Source organism: Eucalyptus grandis, chromosome 6 (assembly GCF_016545825.1).
Source record: "Eucalyptus grandis isolate ANBG69807.140 chromosome 6, ASM1654582v1, whole genome shotgun sequence".
NCBI lineage: Eukaryota > Viridiplantae > Streptophyta > Magnoliopsida > Myrtales > Myrtaceae > Eucalyptus > Eucalyptus grandis.
In genome coordinates this window covers 43,198,737-43,214,273 of record NC_052617.1, presented here as the reverse complement: position 1 = coordinate 43,214,273, position 15,537 = coordinate 43,198,737, and the positions used below count along the sequence as shown (strand labels likewise).

At 41.4% G+C, this 15,537-nt stretch overlaps 2 protein-coding genes across 2 annotated transcripts; one reads left to right on the top strand and one right to left on the bottom strand.

Annotated features, from left to right (window-relative positions):
• The first annotated feature begins 5,262 nt into the window (after window positions 1–5,262).
• LOC104450030 (endoplasmic reticulum oxidoreductin-1) lies at window positions 5,263–11,451 on the top strand. The gene is made up of 10 exons (XM_010064419.3): window positions 5,263–5,597; window positions 5,984–6,115; window positions 7,058–7,316; window positions 7,704–7,814; window positions 8,038–8,156; window positions 8,554–8,658; window positions 8,766–8,968; window positions 9,212–9,335; window positions 9,419–9,603; window positions 9,702–11,451. The coding sequence occupies exons 1-10, from the start codon at window positions 5,415–5,417 to the stop codon at window positions 9,718–9,720; spliced, it is 1,440 nt and encodes a 479-aa protein (XP_010062721.2). The 5' UTR covers window positions 5,263–5,414; the 3' UTR covers window positions 9,721–11,451.
• Window positions 10,192–15,537, bottom strand: LOC104450029 (kinesin-like protein KIN-14Q). Its single transcript, XM_010064415.3, has 16 exons — window positions 15,295–15,537; window positions 15,097–15,174; window positions 14,886–14,960; window positions 14,365–14,771; window positions 14,055–14,265; window positions 13,897–13,973; window positions 13,722–13,821; window positions 13,550–13,648; window positions 13,283–13,459; window positions 12,904–13,189; window positions 12,533–12,694; window positions 12,180–12,395; window positions 12,053–12,090; window positions 11,705–11,868; window positions 11,445–11,570; window positions 10,192–11,322 (listed from the first exon to the last, which is right to left on the bottom strand). Exons 2-16 carry the CDS (start codon window positions 15,131–15,133, stop codon window positions 10,498–10,500), a joined length of 3,000 nt encoding a protein of 999 aa, XP_010062717.2. The 5' UTR covers window positions 15,134–15,174; window positions 15,295–15,537; the 3' UTR covers window positions 10,192–10,497.

The following is a 15,537-nucleotide window of genomic DNA, read 5'->3' as shown; positions in this document are numbered from 1 at the left end:
ATAATAATGGATTCACGTAGAGAATGATAATCAATATCTTGCATGAATCACAATTTCGAAAAATCAGCTTTTATCGAATATTAAAGATATGCAATATAGCTCACTTCGATTATATCAGTAAATATCCAATAAAAATCACGGATGCATCATAAAATTCACGTACCATTTTTGTCATAAAAGATTTGTTAATGACAAAAGGTAATAAGAGATGCACTAACCGGATTTTGTAGAATAAATTCTGACACAATTACCTTTCCTTCCATCCATAATAAGATCACGATCAATCAAAAAGATTTTTCCATAATTGATCAAAGCTCCCCCTCAATTTGTTGCCTTTTTGAGATGATCACGATTCTTTTCCTTTTCTTTTGGATTTGCTTTCTCCCCCGGATTTCCTCATCGGATTAAGTCAGTTGAATCGGACTCGATTCCCGAGTCTGTCGAGTTAGACTCGGATTCTGAATGTGCCATCAAGCATAGATTTCTTTGCTCATCATCTTCTTTCATGATTCTTTTCGCCATTATGCTTGTATTGACTTCTTCCACTGAATTTCCTTTCTTTTCTACTCAGCTTCGGGATCTTCATCGTTAAGTTGCTCCACTTCATAGGATTGAAGAGTGCCGATCAATTCATCAATGGAGAGTGGCATAATCCTTTGAGTCTCCCGGATTGAGGTCTTGACATGGTTCCAATCTTTTGAGAGACCTCGCAAGAGTTTGTTGACCTTCATTGGGAAGAAATAGGATGACCTTGACATGCCAAACCATTTACAATTTCTGTAAAACGATTAAACATATCTCCAATTGACTCTCCTTGCTTCATCTTGAAGGATTCATAATTGCCGAGCAAGAAGTTTACTTTTGTCTCTTTTACACGATCGGTCCCTTCATATGTAACATGAAGTTTATCCCAAACTTCTTTTGATGTTTCACATGAAGAGATTCTGTTATATTCAGTAAGAGACAAAGCGCAATATAAAGAATAAATTGCTTTCGCATCAAGCGCTTCTCTTTTGGATATCTCCATCCGAGACATAGGAGCGGGGGGTTTGCTTTCTTTGTCTTTGCCATTCTTATTTGATGTAGACGCAGCGATGGGGTTGATTCCTCTTTCCACAACATCCCATTGTAAGAGATCTCTGGATCTTAGGAATGCTTTCATTTTGTTCTTCCATACGTCATATTCCTTTCCATCAAAATATGGTGGCCTTGTGTTGCTTTGCCCTTCCATAAGTCCTGGTGCCAACATACTAGCCATAAAGAATCTTTAGCTCAAAAGTAAAAATACTTTTATAAACCGAGCACTTGGCTCTGATACCAATTGAGAGTGCTAGTATGAACAAAATAAAGGAGTTAAGGAAGAGAATAAGAACACGAGATTTATAGTGGTTCGGCTTAATCCAAGCCTACGTCCACTCTCCCACGATATGACCTTCTTGGCTGGATTCCACTATGCAATCAACAAGAGATTACAACTCCGAGTGCAAACACTTAGTAGATCACACTATCTCACTAAGTCACTCTCTTGGTATTTCTCTCACGATTACAAACGTTTAAGCTCTCAAGAGACAAGTATATGATCTAAAGTCGCTTAGACTTTGGAATTATAAATTCTACGCTCCGTCTCTTACTTGCTCATCGGTCCATGATCTCCTTAAATACTCCTCCACTTCCAAACTACCGTTGGACAGCATCCCGGAGAATCGTCTTCCAATATACCCATTGGACAGCTACGTATCTTAGAAGATTTGGTAGCCGTTGAGTGACAAAGGTAAAATCCCAAATTGATTCCGATCGCCCATACAAACGAAATCTTGGTTTCCATAAGTAAAGCTTCTTCGTATAGAAAGATCTTGTCTTCAATCAAATCAATCTTGATGTGGAATCCAAACCCAGATCACTAGCCGTTGTATGATTGGGCTTGAGTTACGATTCATCGAATGGGATGTAAAGTCCGAGTCTTGAGACTTTACGATATGAGTCTTGAGACTTTACAACCTCGGGTCTCTAGACTTTACAATCTGAGTGGTACCCGGTTCGGCTTGAGCATAAAGTCTGTCTTCGGTTCATCATTCACGTTCGATGGGAATTAGTCGAGTTGTGGACTTCGATGTAGAACAGACTTTGACACTAAAGTCTTGCAGTCTTCAGACTTTGAGTCTTGAGTCTAGCAGTCTTCAGACTTTGAGTCTTGAGTCTGGCAGTCTTCAGACTTTGAGTCTCGAGTCTGGCAATCTTCAGACTTTGATAATATCCTTTACATGTTCTATGATCTGCATGGTCTATTACTCAACCATTAAACATGTTAGTAGCCTTTGATTTATTTTGTCATCTTCAAAACATCATAAGGGATTTCCCTAACAGCCTTGCCCATTGTCTAAAGTTTCGCCATTCTCGCGTACACATCACATGTACTCAATAAAAAGTGTAATCCTCCTTGTGTAGTTTGATAGCTTAAACTTTAGAAGTAGCCGTAGGAATAACGGATAACGACAACCGTTATATGATAAGAATTTGCACTTTCGTCTTTTGCATTTAGCCCCAAACATCCAGAAAAACAAAATCCATGACTTAACTTACATGAGGATTGCTTGGAGTCGTTGAACCCTTGAGTGAATGCCTAATGTTCTGGGCCATGCAAAACTCAAATTGCGCAGTTTCATGGGCGATCCTTCCGTTGCTCCATTCAGAAGAATAGGCCTGGTTCTCCAGTTTCCAAGTCCTTTCTTTGCCTCTCGTGTCTCTAGAAACAGCCAGAGAATCAGTCTAACACAAGGTCGTCCATGTGGCTTGGCATGTGAGATACATGTCTACTTGTTGACCAATGACGCGGAGGAGAATACGTTCTCCTAGGTAGCAAGAAGGCCCATCTCCAAATGGGCTTTGCCTTTTGCCAGCGACACGTGGCCATGGCCCAGCATGTTCGCACTTGGAAAATTCCCCCTAACTCCCGCTTTCACCGCCTCCTCTCTATCCCGGAAAAAGTATCAAAAAAGTCCTAAAATTTTCAATTGGACCAATTTAATCATAAACTTTTTTATTTTACCAATTGAATCTATTTGACCAATTTAGACTAAAAATTACTAGCATGAATGTTGACTATTTTATATGATGCTGCTAGCTCTAAAGTGAACTTTTTTTTTTTAATTTTTAGTTTTTTTGTTTCTTGTTCTCTTTTCTTTTTCTTGGGAGAATTTCAAATAAGAGCCTGAAATACCATCATTTTCATAAATAAGGGCTTGTGATGGACATTATTTCAAATAAATGTTTGAAGTACCTTCATTTTCTTAAATAAGGATTTGAAGTGGACTTTATTTTAAATAAGGGTCTTTAAGTGGCCATATCAATTACAAATAATGGCTTGAACTTACTGTTTGGTGAAAGGGCAATTTCATCTTTTTAATTTTTTTTATGTTTTTTCTTACAAACTAATACATATATATATAAAAGAACACATGGGAGTGAGCCCTCCCTCCCTTCTATGGCTGCCGCCCCATCGCTAGTGGGGGCGATGGTGATGGCCAACAAGGTCATCGATGCTTACATGAGGGCTGGAGACAAGAGAGGACGGCGACCCTATCCTAGATCTAGGCAAGGGCCATCAGGCCTATGTGAGGGATGGCGACCCTCAACCAGTGCTTGGGGGAGGGCGGACAACCCTTGCCTAGATCTTGGATAGGGTTGCTGGCCTCTCCTGTCTCTAGCAAGGGCCAATAGGCCTTCGCTTTTGGTTAGTGAGGATCGTCAATCCTCATCTAGGCACCGATGACCCCGTCGGCCATCGCCATCACCCCACCAATGATGAGGCAGTGGCAATAGGTGGGAGGGAGCCCTCCTACATCTGTCTTTGATTTTTAAATTTTTTTTTAAATATAATTTAAATTAAATTTAAATTTTATTTGGACGAAAATATTCCTAATTGGCCAAAAGTTTTTGCCCGCCGACAAGCCAACTAAGCTAGATCCTCATTTGAGATAATCATAACCATTTCAAGCTCTTCTTTGAGATTGAAATGACTTTTCATCCTTTATTTGAAATAAAGTCTACTTCATATCCTTTTTAAAGAAAATGAAGACACTTCGGACCCTTATTTATAATTTTTTCCCTTTTCTTTTTGTCGACCATGGTTTGTGCCAACCATCGGCTAAAAGATAAAGGAAAGAAAAAAAAAAGAATTGAAAAAAGTTATTAAAAAAATATTCACATTAGTGTAAACTACGCCACATAGAATAGTCAATATCCCCATCAACAATTTATGACCTAAATTGGGAACGTGAAAAGGTTTAGCACTATATTGGTCCAGTTGAAAATTATAAAACCAAATCGATACCAATGCAATAGACTTTAGACTTTTTTTTGCTTCTTCCCGTTGTCGTCTCGCGTATTTTCCCCTTCCATAACAAAAAAAAAACCAAAAACAAAAAAATTGCAAAATCAATGATTTGATTGCGACTGTGAGTAGCTTGTGTATTTTTTTTCTTTTTGGTTTGAAGCTTGTGTTTTTAAACACAAGCCAATGATGATCCATTTAATCGTTTATCATGAGTAAAAAGACAATGAAGGCAATTTAGCCAATATAGCTGGAGTAGTGGCACAAACTCTTGATTATGTCGATCCCAAGGGGCATCTAACTCTAGACCATGATAACATCGTGCTATTATCAGGTCCATGGAAATTTACCAAATGCGACATAGTGAGAATTACAATTGCTTACCAATTCGAAACTTATTAATCATAGAGATTTCTGTAATTCCGAGGTTTGCTAGGTAGATGGACGAGAGGGCAGAAAAGACTGGTCGGAATGCAAGACGGAGCTCACCGTGCGCTTGCAGCTGGCGTAGCGGGCCGAGTCTACTCATCCGGAAGGGATCGCCCTCGTTGACCCGAAAGAGAAGGAACGATGTCACAGTCGCCCCCCAAGTCAACGCAACGGCGTCGAATGGACTTTGGAGACTCGGAGGAGCTGCGCGCGCGTCTCAGTCACTCGCGCTCTCATTGGTCCGCAGCACGTCACCGAAATTAATAAATCATTTCCGCGCCGTCCAGCCCCCGTCTCAACTCCTTTCTTTATTATTATCTTATTTTTTCGGTTCATTAAATTTGACGATTAAAAATTTATTTTCTCCCATCAACCTACTCGGGCGCCCGGCTACACGCCTTGGCGATCCGCCACGCGTCGCGCACTTTTTGGACAGGACCCATGTCGCGTCGAGTCCGCCGGCCCGAAAATTCTTACATGCATCCCTCGGACGACCACGTAGACAGGGGAGCGGCTCGGAGCCCGAGTCGATATCGCTGCGATGCGATTAAATTCATGATCGGGCGTTTCCCTTTTTATCGCGGCCCCGTCCACGAGAACTGCCGTTTTCTGGGAGGGGGGCGCGATTCTTCCGCGGGCGCGAGAGGTAATCGAGATGGTGCAGCGGGCTGAGGTGGGAGTGAAGGAGGAGGAGGAGGCCGATCGCGCGAGGGGGAAATGGAGCTCGCGCGCGGCGCTCGTGGCTCTGATCTCGGTGCTGATCGCCGTCGCGGCCACTTCGAGGAGTCCCGCCAGCATCGTCTCCCTCCTCACCAATCGCTCCTGCCACTGCGCTCAGGTGCTGCGCCGTTCCCGTTCCCGTTCCGTTTTTGTTTCGTTTGGCTCTCTGTCGTTTCCCGCGCTTGTTGCTTTTGCATGGATCGATCTTGATCGTCACTGCATGCGGACTCCGGTTGCGTCCGTCGAATCGGCAGAGCGCGGCGTGGCTGAAACGCGAATCGCGTTCGGTTTTCGCGTTTCGCTCTCTTCCGATGCTCCTGTACCGGTTTTGAATTGTGCGTTTCCGTTGGTCTTGCTGTGGTTGAGTTTGGAGTCGTGATTCGGTTGGGACTCTAATTGCGTTGTGAACTAGATAGAGGAGAGTCGGCTCGGATTGGAGGTGGACGGATTCTCCATTCTGTGCGATTTGTGTTTAAATTTTTTGCTTCATTGTTGCGCGTGCAGGAATTGCAGAAGTATACCGGCGTTGTTGAGGACTGTTGCTGCGAGTATGAGACGGTGAATAGTCTAAATGGAGAGGTTTTGCATCCTCTGCTACAGAAGCTTGTTAGAACTCCTTTTTTCAGATACTTCAAGGTCTGAGAAGTCTCTCTCTCTCTCTCTCTCTCTCTCTCTCTCTCTCTCTCTCTCTCTCTCTCTCTCTCTCTCTCTCTCTATAGCTACATGAGCTGGTAGATCACATTCATATGTTGTCGATACTTCCTCACCGTTTAATGTGTTCATTTACTGAAACCAGTAATTTGATCAAGCCAGCGTGCTAGAGGAATCAACTGGGTGAAAACTATTTTGTCGAATTACAAAATAAACTTATTGTAAAGATGACCTATCAAAAAAGACCATTTTTTTTTCCTAAAAATGATAGCAAGAGAAAAAGATCCATGATCATTGAGTTTCAATGTGGAAAAAGGAAAATGGAAAATGAGGCATTACTTGGTAACCCATATGAGAGCAGCTGCCATTCTAAATTGTTAATCAATTTGGATGGTGGTTTGCAAATATAGTCATGACTTATTGTTTGGGATGAGACGCAGTTTCTGGAAAAATTCTTCACAATCTTTCCTGTGAATCTTAGAGAATTTGAATATCTGAGAAGGCCTTTAACATTTCAGACTTAATGTAGTCTTAAACTATAATACAAATAGAAGTTCCTCAGATACCTTGAACTGGTTGGACTGTCATTTTTATCCCTTTTAGTTTTAGCATTTTTGGACGATGCTGCCTATGTTCTAGTTCTTACTCCCTTGGGCTTGGAAATGTGTTATAAGAGTATCTTCTGAACATACATGTGTTCATCCTTGCATATGAATACAATCATATTGGACTTGCACCACTTCTATGTACTTTCAGGTGCATGGTTTGCTTGTAGTTCAACTGACCGCAATGTACCAGCTTGAAGTGAACCTGGCCAGTGGCCCATATATGCTTACTATGCTTCCTGCGTAGGTTTGCTGGAATATATATGTTTTGCGAGTTTTGTCTATTATTGGACCTCATGGTATGTGCTCTTTTATATGTTAGGTGAAACTCTGGTGTGATTGCCCTTTCTGGCCTGATGATGGTATGTGCCGCTTGCGAGATTGCAGTGTTTGTGAGTGCCCAGAAAATGAATTTCCTGAGCCTTTTCGGAACTCCTTGGAGCACAATCTCCCATCTGACAATTTACAGTGTCAAGAGGGAAAGCCACAAGCCATTGTTGACCGCACATTGGATAGTATAACTTTCAGAGGATGGATTGAAGCAGATAACCCCTGGACTAGCGATGATGAAACAGATAACAGTAAGTGACAATGTTTTTTGAGTGCACAGATAATTGTAAATGACTATATTTTCCAAATGCACGATGTGTAATCTTGGGCATCAGCTGGTTGAAGTTACCATTTGCCTTTGTTACCACCCAGTGGTCTAGATATGTATATGTTTTTATTTCCTTTGGGACAGCATGTATGTGCATACAAACACACAAGCATAGCAATATGAATGTGGAAGATGATTGGGCCCTTCTAAGTCTTTTTGGGATGCATCAAATTTGTTTATTGGATGTGCCAAGGCTTCTAAATTTTAATCCCAGCTCCCCTTTGTGATATTTTCCTCAAAATCAAAGTTGCCATCATCTGCAATGTTCATTTAAAAGTGGATTGCAGTATTGAAAATTTTTCATTTGCAGGTGAGATGACATATGTTAACTTTCTCCTAAACCCAGAACGTTACACCGGCTATACAGGTCCATCAGCTAGAAGGATATGGGATGCTATTTACTCAGAGAATTGTCCAAAGTGTGAGTTCCACACTGATGCAAATTGCCCATTCATCTTGTCCTCTTTCCATCATCATTTTGGAAACGTTTTGAAAAGGCAAATTTCTTAGTTTCTGAAAATATTGTGGTGATTTTGCATCTTTGTGAACCAATTTCCATGATTATTGTAACAGTGATCTGATATTTTGCTTTCTCATTTGAATCATGTCTGCGGTAATTATGAGATTCATTGGTTTATTGACAGATACTTCAGGAGAGGTTTGTCAGGAGAAAAAGGTGTTATACAAATTGATCTCTGGTCTTCACTCCTCGATATCAATCCACATAGCTGCCGATTACCTCCTGGACGAAGCTGCAAATACGGTTGGCATTTCATGACCTCCCTAAAACTTTTGTTCTCTTTATTAGTAAATTACTCATATGAAGAGTTTCATTCACCCAACCACGATGGTTTCTTTCATAATTTGTTTTCTTTTGCATCTTATGCATACCAAATCCTCTGAAGGCTCTCAATAGTAATATTGGGCTGTAGAATGCGCAAGCTCTAATGTTCTGGCTAATTCTTTGTGTAAGTTGAAAATGGAAATCCGCATCTTTAGTAAATATAAGCTGGATCTATTGCCCTTTTTATTGGACATCTTCCAGAAGTATATGTACGTATCACATGATCATATTGATTCTTCGATGGAAAATGTTTAGCAATGTTTCCAGATTGTTTGCTTCTCAATGCCTTAGTTGACATCTCTATCTGCTATTTCAGTGGGGAGAAAATCTGGAAGTGATGTATGATCGGGTTGTGCAGTATCCTGATCGTGTTGGGAACTTGTATTTCACATTCCTTTTCATTCTTCGTGCTGTGACTAAGGTGAGTGAGGAATATTATTCCGCATGGCCTTCTTCCTTTTCAATCATTCGTCATTTAGCTAAGAACTGCCTTTTGTGTGTGTAACCAATATTTAATTCATCTCTTAGGCAGCCAATTATCTGGAGGTGGCCAAGTATGATACTGGTAATCATGCCGAGGATGCCAGCACTTTATTATTAATGAAACAGTTGCTTAATAATCCCAAACTACAAGCTGCTTGTCCTCTTCCATTTGACGAGGCTAAACTGTGGAAGGGTGAAAGTGGACCTCAATTGAAGCAGACAATTCAGAGACAGTTCAAAAATATTAGGTTAGTTTCAACTTTTAGTTGATAGAACGCTGCAAGTTTGAGAATGAGCATTGATTCCCTAGTCAAGAGATGGTACTGTTCCTGTGGCATTAGGCCTTGCATAGAGTCTCCTGTTGCCTCCCATGCATTGTTGCACCTACTAGCCCCATGAACCTCACCTACCCGCCCCTTCCTTGAAGGGAAAAAAGAATGTGTGTCCTTTCTTCTCCATAGTAAACACTCCATCACATGATCTTACTGCAGTGCCTTGATGGATTGTGTGGGCTGTGAGAAGTGTCGGCTGTGGGGAAAGCTTCAGGTTCTCGGCCTTGGAACTGCATTAAAGATCCTCTTCTCGGTTGACAGTCAAAACCAACCGGAGACATCGGTAGGTTTCTCCATGCCCCTTAATTTTCTCAAATTAATGAATCCTGCTTGCTCATTTCTTCATGACCAACTCTGTTTTTGTAGGTGCAATTACAAAGAAATGAAGTGATAGCTCTTGTAAATCTGCTCAATCGGCTCTCTGAATCTGTCCAATTTGTCCATGAAAGAGGGTTGTTGTCAGAGAAGCTTGGGAAAGTGCAGCATTCTGTTCCAGCTGCAAACGACATTACCAAATGGCGTGGATTATGGAAACTAATTCAGGGGGGCTGGTATGCCATGTGATTTTCGACCCAGTTATCATCATCTAATTTGCTTGCCATTTTGTTTATGTTGAGGACCGCTGAACTAAGTTTCTGTTGCTTGGCAGGTTTGCAAGATTCTCCTGACCGTTCTCGTTCAGCATTCAACAGTGTATAGTGTCGATTGATATTGACCATCTTATGGTCCAAAATTCCTTCCGATTCAAATATAAGTAGGAGGATTCAAGCGTAATAACTGAGACACTAGAAGAAAATATAGGATACTCATTGGAATACCAAAAGCTAATGTGGCAATGTACAGTCTTTTTGACGGCCCATTACTGCAAGAGCTGAGCGAGCGATCGAGTAGATTTTCTGTTTGAAATCTAGTGCAAGATCGAAGCATTTTTCAACCACATTAATTTTAGATTTTTCTGCTGAATTTATAAAACGAAAATAAAAATGAATCGATGAAATGTTGCTTGGAGGGCTATTGATCCTCACTTTGTGGCTGGTGTAATATTATCTGAACGAAGATTTGGTGTACAGACTGAGACGTGGGGTGGAGATAAAGCAAGTGCCCTGTGAGACGAAATGGGGAATACATGAATCATAAGCTTTTGGAGAAAAGGAAAACGATCTGCCCATTGCCTCAATAATCCAATATGTTCATAGAGACACAATGCATACTAATGCTACCGGCGTAGGCCAAATCATCTTCACCATAGCCAGATTCTATGTAGGGTTGCTGTAGCACTTAGAAACTCATGTACAGCAATGCGACAGAGAACCATAAACAAATTGCCTTACATGGTTGCTCTGTACATAAAGAAAGCTATCAACCAGAAAATGAGAAGAAAAGAAAACCAAAGACTTCAATTAAAGCCAAGCTCAAGCTCAAGCTCAAGCTCGATATTCTCGGTTTTAAATAACAGTTTTTCCAGCCGTGCCGATGTTCCATCCTCTCTCCTTCTCTCTTTGACTCTGCTTATTCTGGATGTCCTTGGTTCTAGCTATTCTGTTACTTCCCAAGAACATTCTCGGGCCAATCCTCCCTCTGTTGCCAATGGAAACTCTAATCTTCTCCATTCCGACATTGACTCCAACTTTTCTCATTGGCGATTTCATATGCATTTTCTTCTGAAGGCTCCTTCGCAAGGCGCTGCTAATCTTCTTACCCCCACTTCTAATTCCTTTTGGACTGTGACAGGGGATCTTCTCTGGCAAGCAGTTCATCTCGGATCCGTCCTCACATTCATTCTTTTCGGGCAGACATTCCTGTAAAGGCAATAATGGAGCTGGGCAAGGGGATGAACTCGGTGCCGAGGGCAATGGAATCAAAGAATTTCGCCTTGGAGCTGGGGCCATGGGGACTTGCCGTGCTGTCGCGCAGATAGAGAATCTTCCTGTCCTTTTCGGAAGCAATGGTTGTTGTCCAAGTATGAGAGGAATGTTCTCTTTTTCCATGGAATCATTGTACTTGGCATGACCATCTGAAGCAGGAAGAATTGATGGGGGCTTGTAGCTGTTATCATCCGCAAAGGGTTGACTGAGATTCGTTTGGTCTTTGCTTATAGCGAAACTCACAATTTCCCTGACGCTTCCTACTTGGCGACTGGCAAGTGGTGGCCTTGTCTGCAAGTTTTGTTCTTCCTGCTGCTTCAGATGATGCTGCTCTGCTATTTTTGTGTCGACATGCTGTCTAGCTAGTTTTCTTTCTACGAGAAGCTGAGATTCAAGTTCCTTTATCTGCAAAGTAAAAGTGAAATCATTGGAAACTTGAGAACTTTGTTTACAAAATGTTCTCAGTATAGTTACCAAGAAGAGAACATGCATAATGTTTTAAGGTAGACATTAGTGCAGTTTTATACCTTTTCCTGCAGATTCTTGTTTTTAAGGTCTCTTTCTTTAATTTTTGCATCCTGACAATAGAGTGTTTCCTCCATCTTTTTAATTTGCAAATCCTTGCTCTTCATATCTTGCTTTGTTTTCTCAACCTAGCATTTGAATTGCATCAGCAAATTCAAGTCAGTGACATGAGAAACACATGCAAAACTCAACGGACTACATCCCCCTGCAAAAAAAAAGGAACTCTGTCTGTTAAACTTGTGACTCAGGATGTCTGTGTTACCATTTGCTTGTACTTGACAAATTCAGCAGCATCAAGTTGCTTCTTCGCTGGACCTAACTCGACGCCTTTAACTCTACTTGCAAAGTTTAGTGAGCATATGGTCTCGCTCAAGTCATTTTCATTAGGACTGATCTGCACAAACATGAGCGCCTTTGAATCTCCTCCTGACAAACAGAAAGTTCTCATATTACTCAGATTATATTGTCGACACTCACGGTTCTTTATTGAAATTGCAATAGGGAAACTTTACATTGAGCACACAAAAGCTAGCTCTATCACAACTACTGGCCTGCTACTGCCATATAATTTTGAATTAGTTAATGCCAACATTTTATGTAAAATAGGTACCTAGAGAGTCTTGAAGCAAGTGGGTGAGTTTGGAGTTCCTTCACAAATAAATGGGAGAAAAAAATTAGGACAAAATCGTGTACAAATGACATGCTGGACTTGAAAAGATTAGGAACAGCTCTTTAACCTGAAAGGAACATGTGGGCTTTTAGTAGCGAGAGCAGATATGACATCACCAAGTGCAGACAGAGATCTATTGATATTTTGAGCTTCCTTGAGCCGTTCTCCCTGAACTTCTGTCTTTGCTATCCGTTCACTTCCAGCTAAGTCCACCAACCACAGCTTGCTTCTCGTGCATTCTCCAGTTAATGAGTTTTCCCCTTTGACCATCACACAATGTATGCTAGATGAAAAAACCGCAACTTGGAATGAGCATAATTACACCACATATTCATAAATATATAATCAGCATATGCATGTCACCACATAAGTTATACTGCAATTTGTTGAGGAGATGAACAAATTGAAGAAAGAACAGACCAGTGAGATCGACTGCTGTGCTCATTAGCATTTGTTGAGCCAACAGCTCTAGCATTGCTTCCTGTTTGTAGAACTTCCCAAACCTCATGCGTGTTGCTTACATGTGCTTCAACCAGTCCAGGTACATGATGCATTCCTTCACTCACTTGTCTTATCTCAAGCCTACCCAAGAAAGATAGCTACTTTATTTGAGAAATCCCAAGAATTATGCTCTCCAAATTTTGTCACATGAAAGACAATTAAATGAATGTCTTTCTAATTACATAGAGACTAAGGAACAGTTTACAATCAAAGTAGAATTTACATGAGAATTTGCATTCTTACAAGAAATTTTAAGAGTAATATGATAGATAACTGATTAATGTGCATACCTCTTTGCAGGAACTCCTGGCTGATTTCCAGGGACGAGCAAATCTCTTATCTGTTCATTGTAGACTTCCAAAACACTCACAGAAATTTCATAATGGAAAAGTTGTTGTCGCTCCTTGATTATGCGAAACAGCTCCTCTAGAGTCCTATAATTTACCCCACGGGCTGTCTTGGTTCCCTCCATTGTGTAAGTTTTTCCAGTTCCAGTCTGACCATAAGCAAATATACAAACATTGTACCCATCTAGAACTGATGTTGCAAATGGAGCTGTATCTTCAAAAACATCCGCTACATGAAAAACACAGAAGACATAATAAACAATTTCCAAATTCTAATGGTAATTTCTGCGAATCTTCCCTTTATTTTTAGATGTTTTATTACCTTGATCTGCTTGGGGACCAAAAACAGCATCGAACTTGAAGTTCCTCCTAAAAGCACCATTTGACTTAACAGTTAGTTCACCTTCATTTGAAGATTCGAAGTCAATTGCCATTGAAGCTCCCGCGGCAATTTCTTCAACATTAAGAGGCCTACACCGACAGAACACCCTTATGTTTCCTGAAAGTAAACACAGCCAAGGTGTATAATGAGGCAACTCTTTGGCTTCCTTTCGATCATATTAATTGTTTGGATAAAGTGGCAACTCACCTTTCAACTCCAAAACCTTATTGTAAAGTTCTTTTCGTTGTTTAGCCCCTTCAAGTAACTTTATCTTGAGATCCTCATGTACTCTAGTTTGTTGATCAACTGCAAAAAAACAAGATGTTGAAGAAGATGAAGACAATACAAGCGTAGCAGAAAAGAGTAGAAGGGAATTCACTTGTGGACTGAATGGTGCAGCCGGCAACTTGCATTTCTTTGAGGCACTTTCTGTACGTTGAAGCCTCCTCAGAAAGTGAAATTTGCTCCAATTTCAAAATCTGCCAAATTTACTCTCTCAATATGATGAAGCCACAGTTTTGCCACCCAAAATCACATCTCGAATAATTGGATACCTTCAATTTTCTAGTCAAGTCTCTAAGTGAAGAGAACCACTTGCTCTTCTCTTTCACTTGTCCCTCTATGGCAAAAGCTGCATTTAAAAGTCCATAAAAAAATCAAGTATTTTTTGTTGAAAATACAACAATCACAGATAAAATGATATTGTCCCTACCCAAGGACCCAACATGCATTGACTTGCGCATGAGTTCATTTTGAAGCTCCTGCAGAGATTTCCAGGCCTCTTGGCATTCTCTGCTTTTCAGTTGATTCTCTCTTTTAAGCTCTTCCATTGCTTTCCTTGTCTCGCTTAGTTCCTTCTTTTGACTCTTGTAGCTCCTCACTAACTCCTGGAGCTCTCCTTCAAATTCGCAACCGCCATCATCCTCAATGGATTTAATTGAGAAATTTCCAGTCAGTACCTAGTTTGTCAGTCTAGTTATTTATATATAGCCGAATGGATGAAATTCACAAGAGGGTAATACCTCAGGTAAGTCAAGTCCAGCCGCTCCATCAGTTTCAGCGCCAATCGTGGTCACACCATTGGAACCCGAATCAGTTTGTACCGCAAGAAGGGGGCCTTGCATTTCAAGGTCCTCACTCATTGGTGGCGGAGGAAGCTCGAAAGAGCTTTCAGGAGATGAGACTTGACTAAAAGTTTGACACACTGTCGAAAACCTCACAACCGGAGTTCTGCTAATTACTTTGGTTTCAGATTCTGGAATGCAATTTTCCAGAGAAAGCTCAATAGACTGCTCCAGATTCTGCGAGTAGTTGCTTTTATCAAAGAGCACGGGAGAATCTCCAAACCCGCTGCTGCTGGGAATGTCAGGCGAACCGGCACAGATGACTAGATCAGGTGAGGTCAGCGAAAACCCCAACATCGAAGAACCTGCACCAAGCCGTGAATCAAATCGACTACACTATGACCCCATATAAAATTAGTCAGCTCAACCCATTCATTGCAGAAATATGCAAGAATTACTCCTTTTCCTTTCTTAGTCACCTGCACCCTGAGCAGCCGGCTCGACAAATCTTTCTACACAGCTCGTGTCGACGCTTCGATTTTGCCAACCGACATCTATATCAAGCAAACATCCAAGCACACAAAAGGGAGGGAAAGATAATCAAACCATGAGCCGATGGGTACATTCAAAACAACCTCTTGTAAAACGTAGAGGAAAATCGGGGAAGCAACGGATATCTGCACAGTTTACCGTCATTGGGATCGCAACGCGAATCAAGACCCGCCATTTCGGGAACGCAGTAGCCCGCGGCGGATGAATTCGAAATGCCTGACCCATCAAGAAGCGGATCCCGTGAATCGCGGCGGGGGGGGAGAAAAGATGCGACGTCCTAAAGAACGAGAAGACGGGGAAAAAAGGACTAGCTTTCGGGGGTTCTTGAAAACTCACCGCGAGAGGCGGAGCGATGCTGCTGCTGCTGCTGCTGGGTAAGAAACGTCGGTGAGCAAAAGTGGGTCGCCCCGGTGATGGTTATCCATGGATAAGAAAGCGAGGGAGACTGTTTCGAATGATGAGCAATCAAAAAAAAAAGATTCGAAAGGGGGTTTAAAGAAACGGAGCTGCTTTTTTGGGGAGATGAATCTTTTTCGCTCGAGAGAGATGACGAGATCGGGAAACGAGATTGGAAAGAAT

Excerpts from the sequence above, each read along its gene's own strand:
- LOC104450030 (XM_010064419.3), top strand. The coding sequence starts at position 5,415 with ATGGTGCAGCGGGCTGAGGTGGGAGTGAAGGAGGAGGAGGAGGCCGAT. Across the intron at positions 6,116-7,057 it reads CTTTTTTCAGATACTTCAAG|GTGAAACTCTGGTGTGATTG; the intron begins GTCTGAGAAGTC and ends TTTATATGTTAG. Across the intron at positions 7,815-8,037 it reads CTCAGAGAATTGTCCAAAGT|ATACTTCAGGAGAGGTTTGT; the intron begins GTGAGTTCCACA and ends GTTTATTGACAG.
- LOC104450029 (XM_010064415.3), bottom strand. The coding sequence starts at position 15,133 with ATGGCGGGTCTTGATTCGCGTTGCGATCCCAATGACG. Across the intron at positions 14,266-14,364 it reads CTGGACTTGACTTACCTGAG|GATGATGGCGGTTGCGAATT; the intron begins GTATTACCCTCT and ends AAATCCATTGAG. Across the intron at positions 13,460-13,549 it reads TAAGGTTTTGGAGTTGAAAG|GAAACATAAGGGTGTTCTGT; the intron begins GTGAGTTGCCAC and ends GTTTACTTTCAG.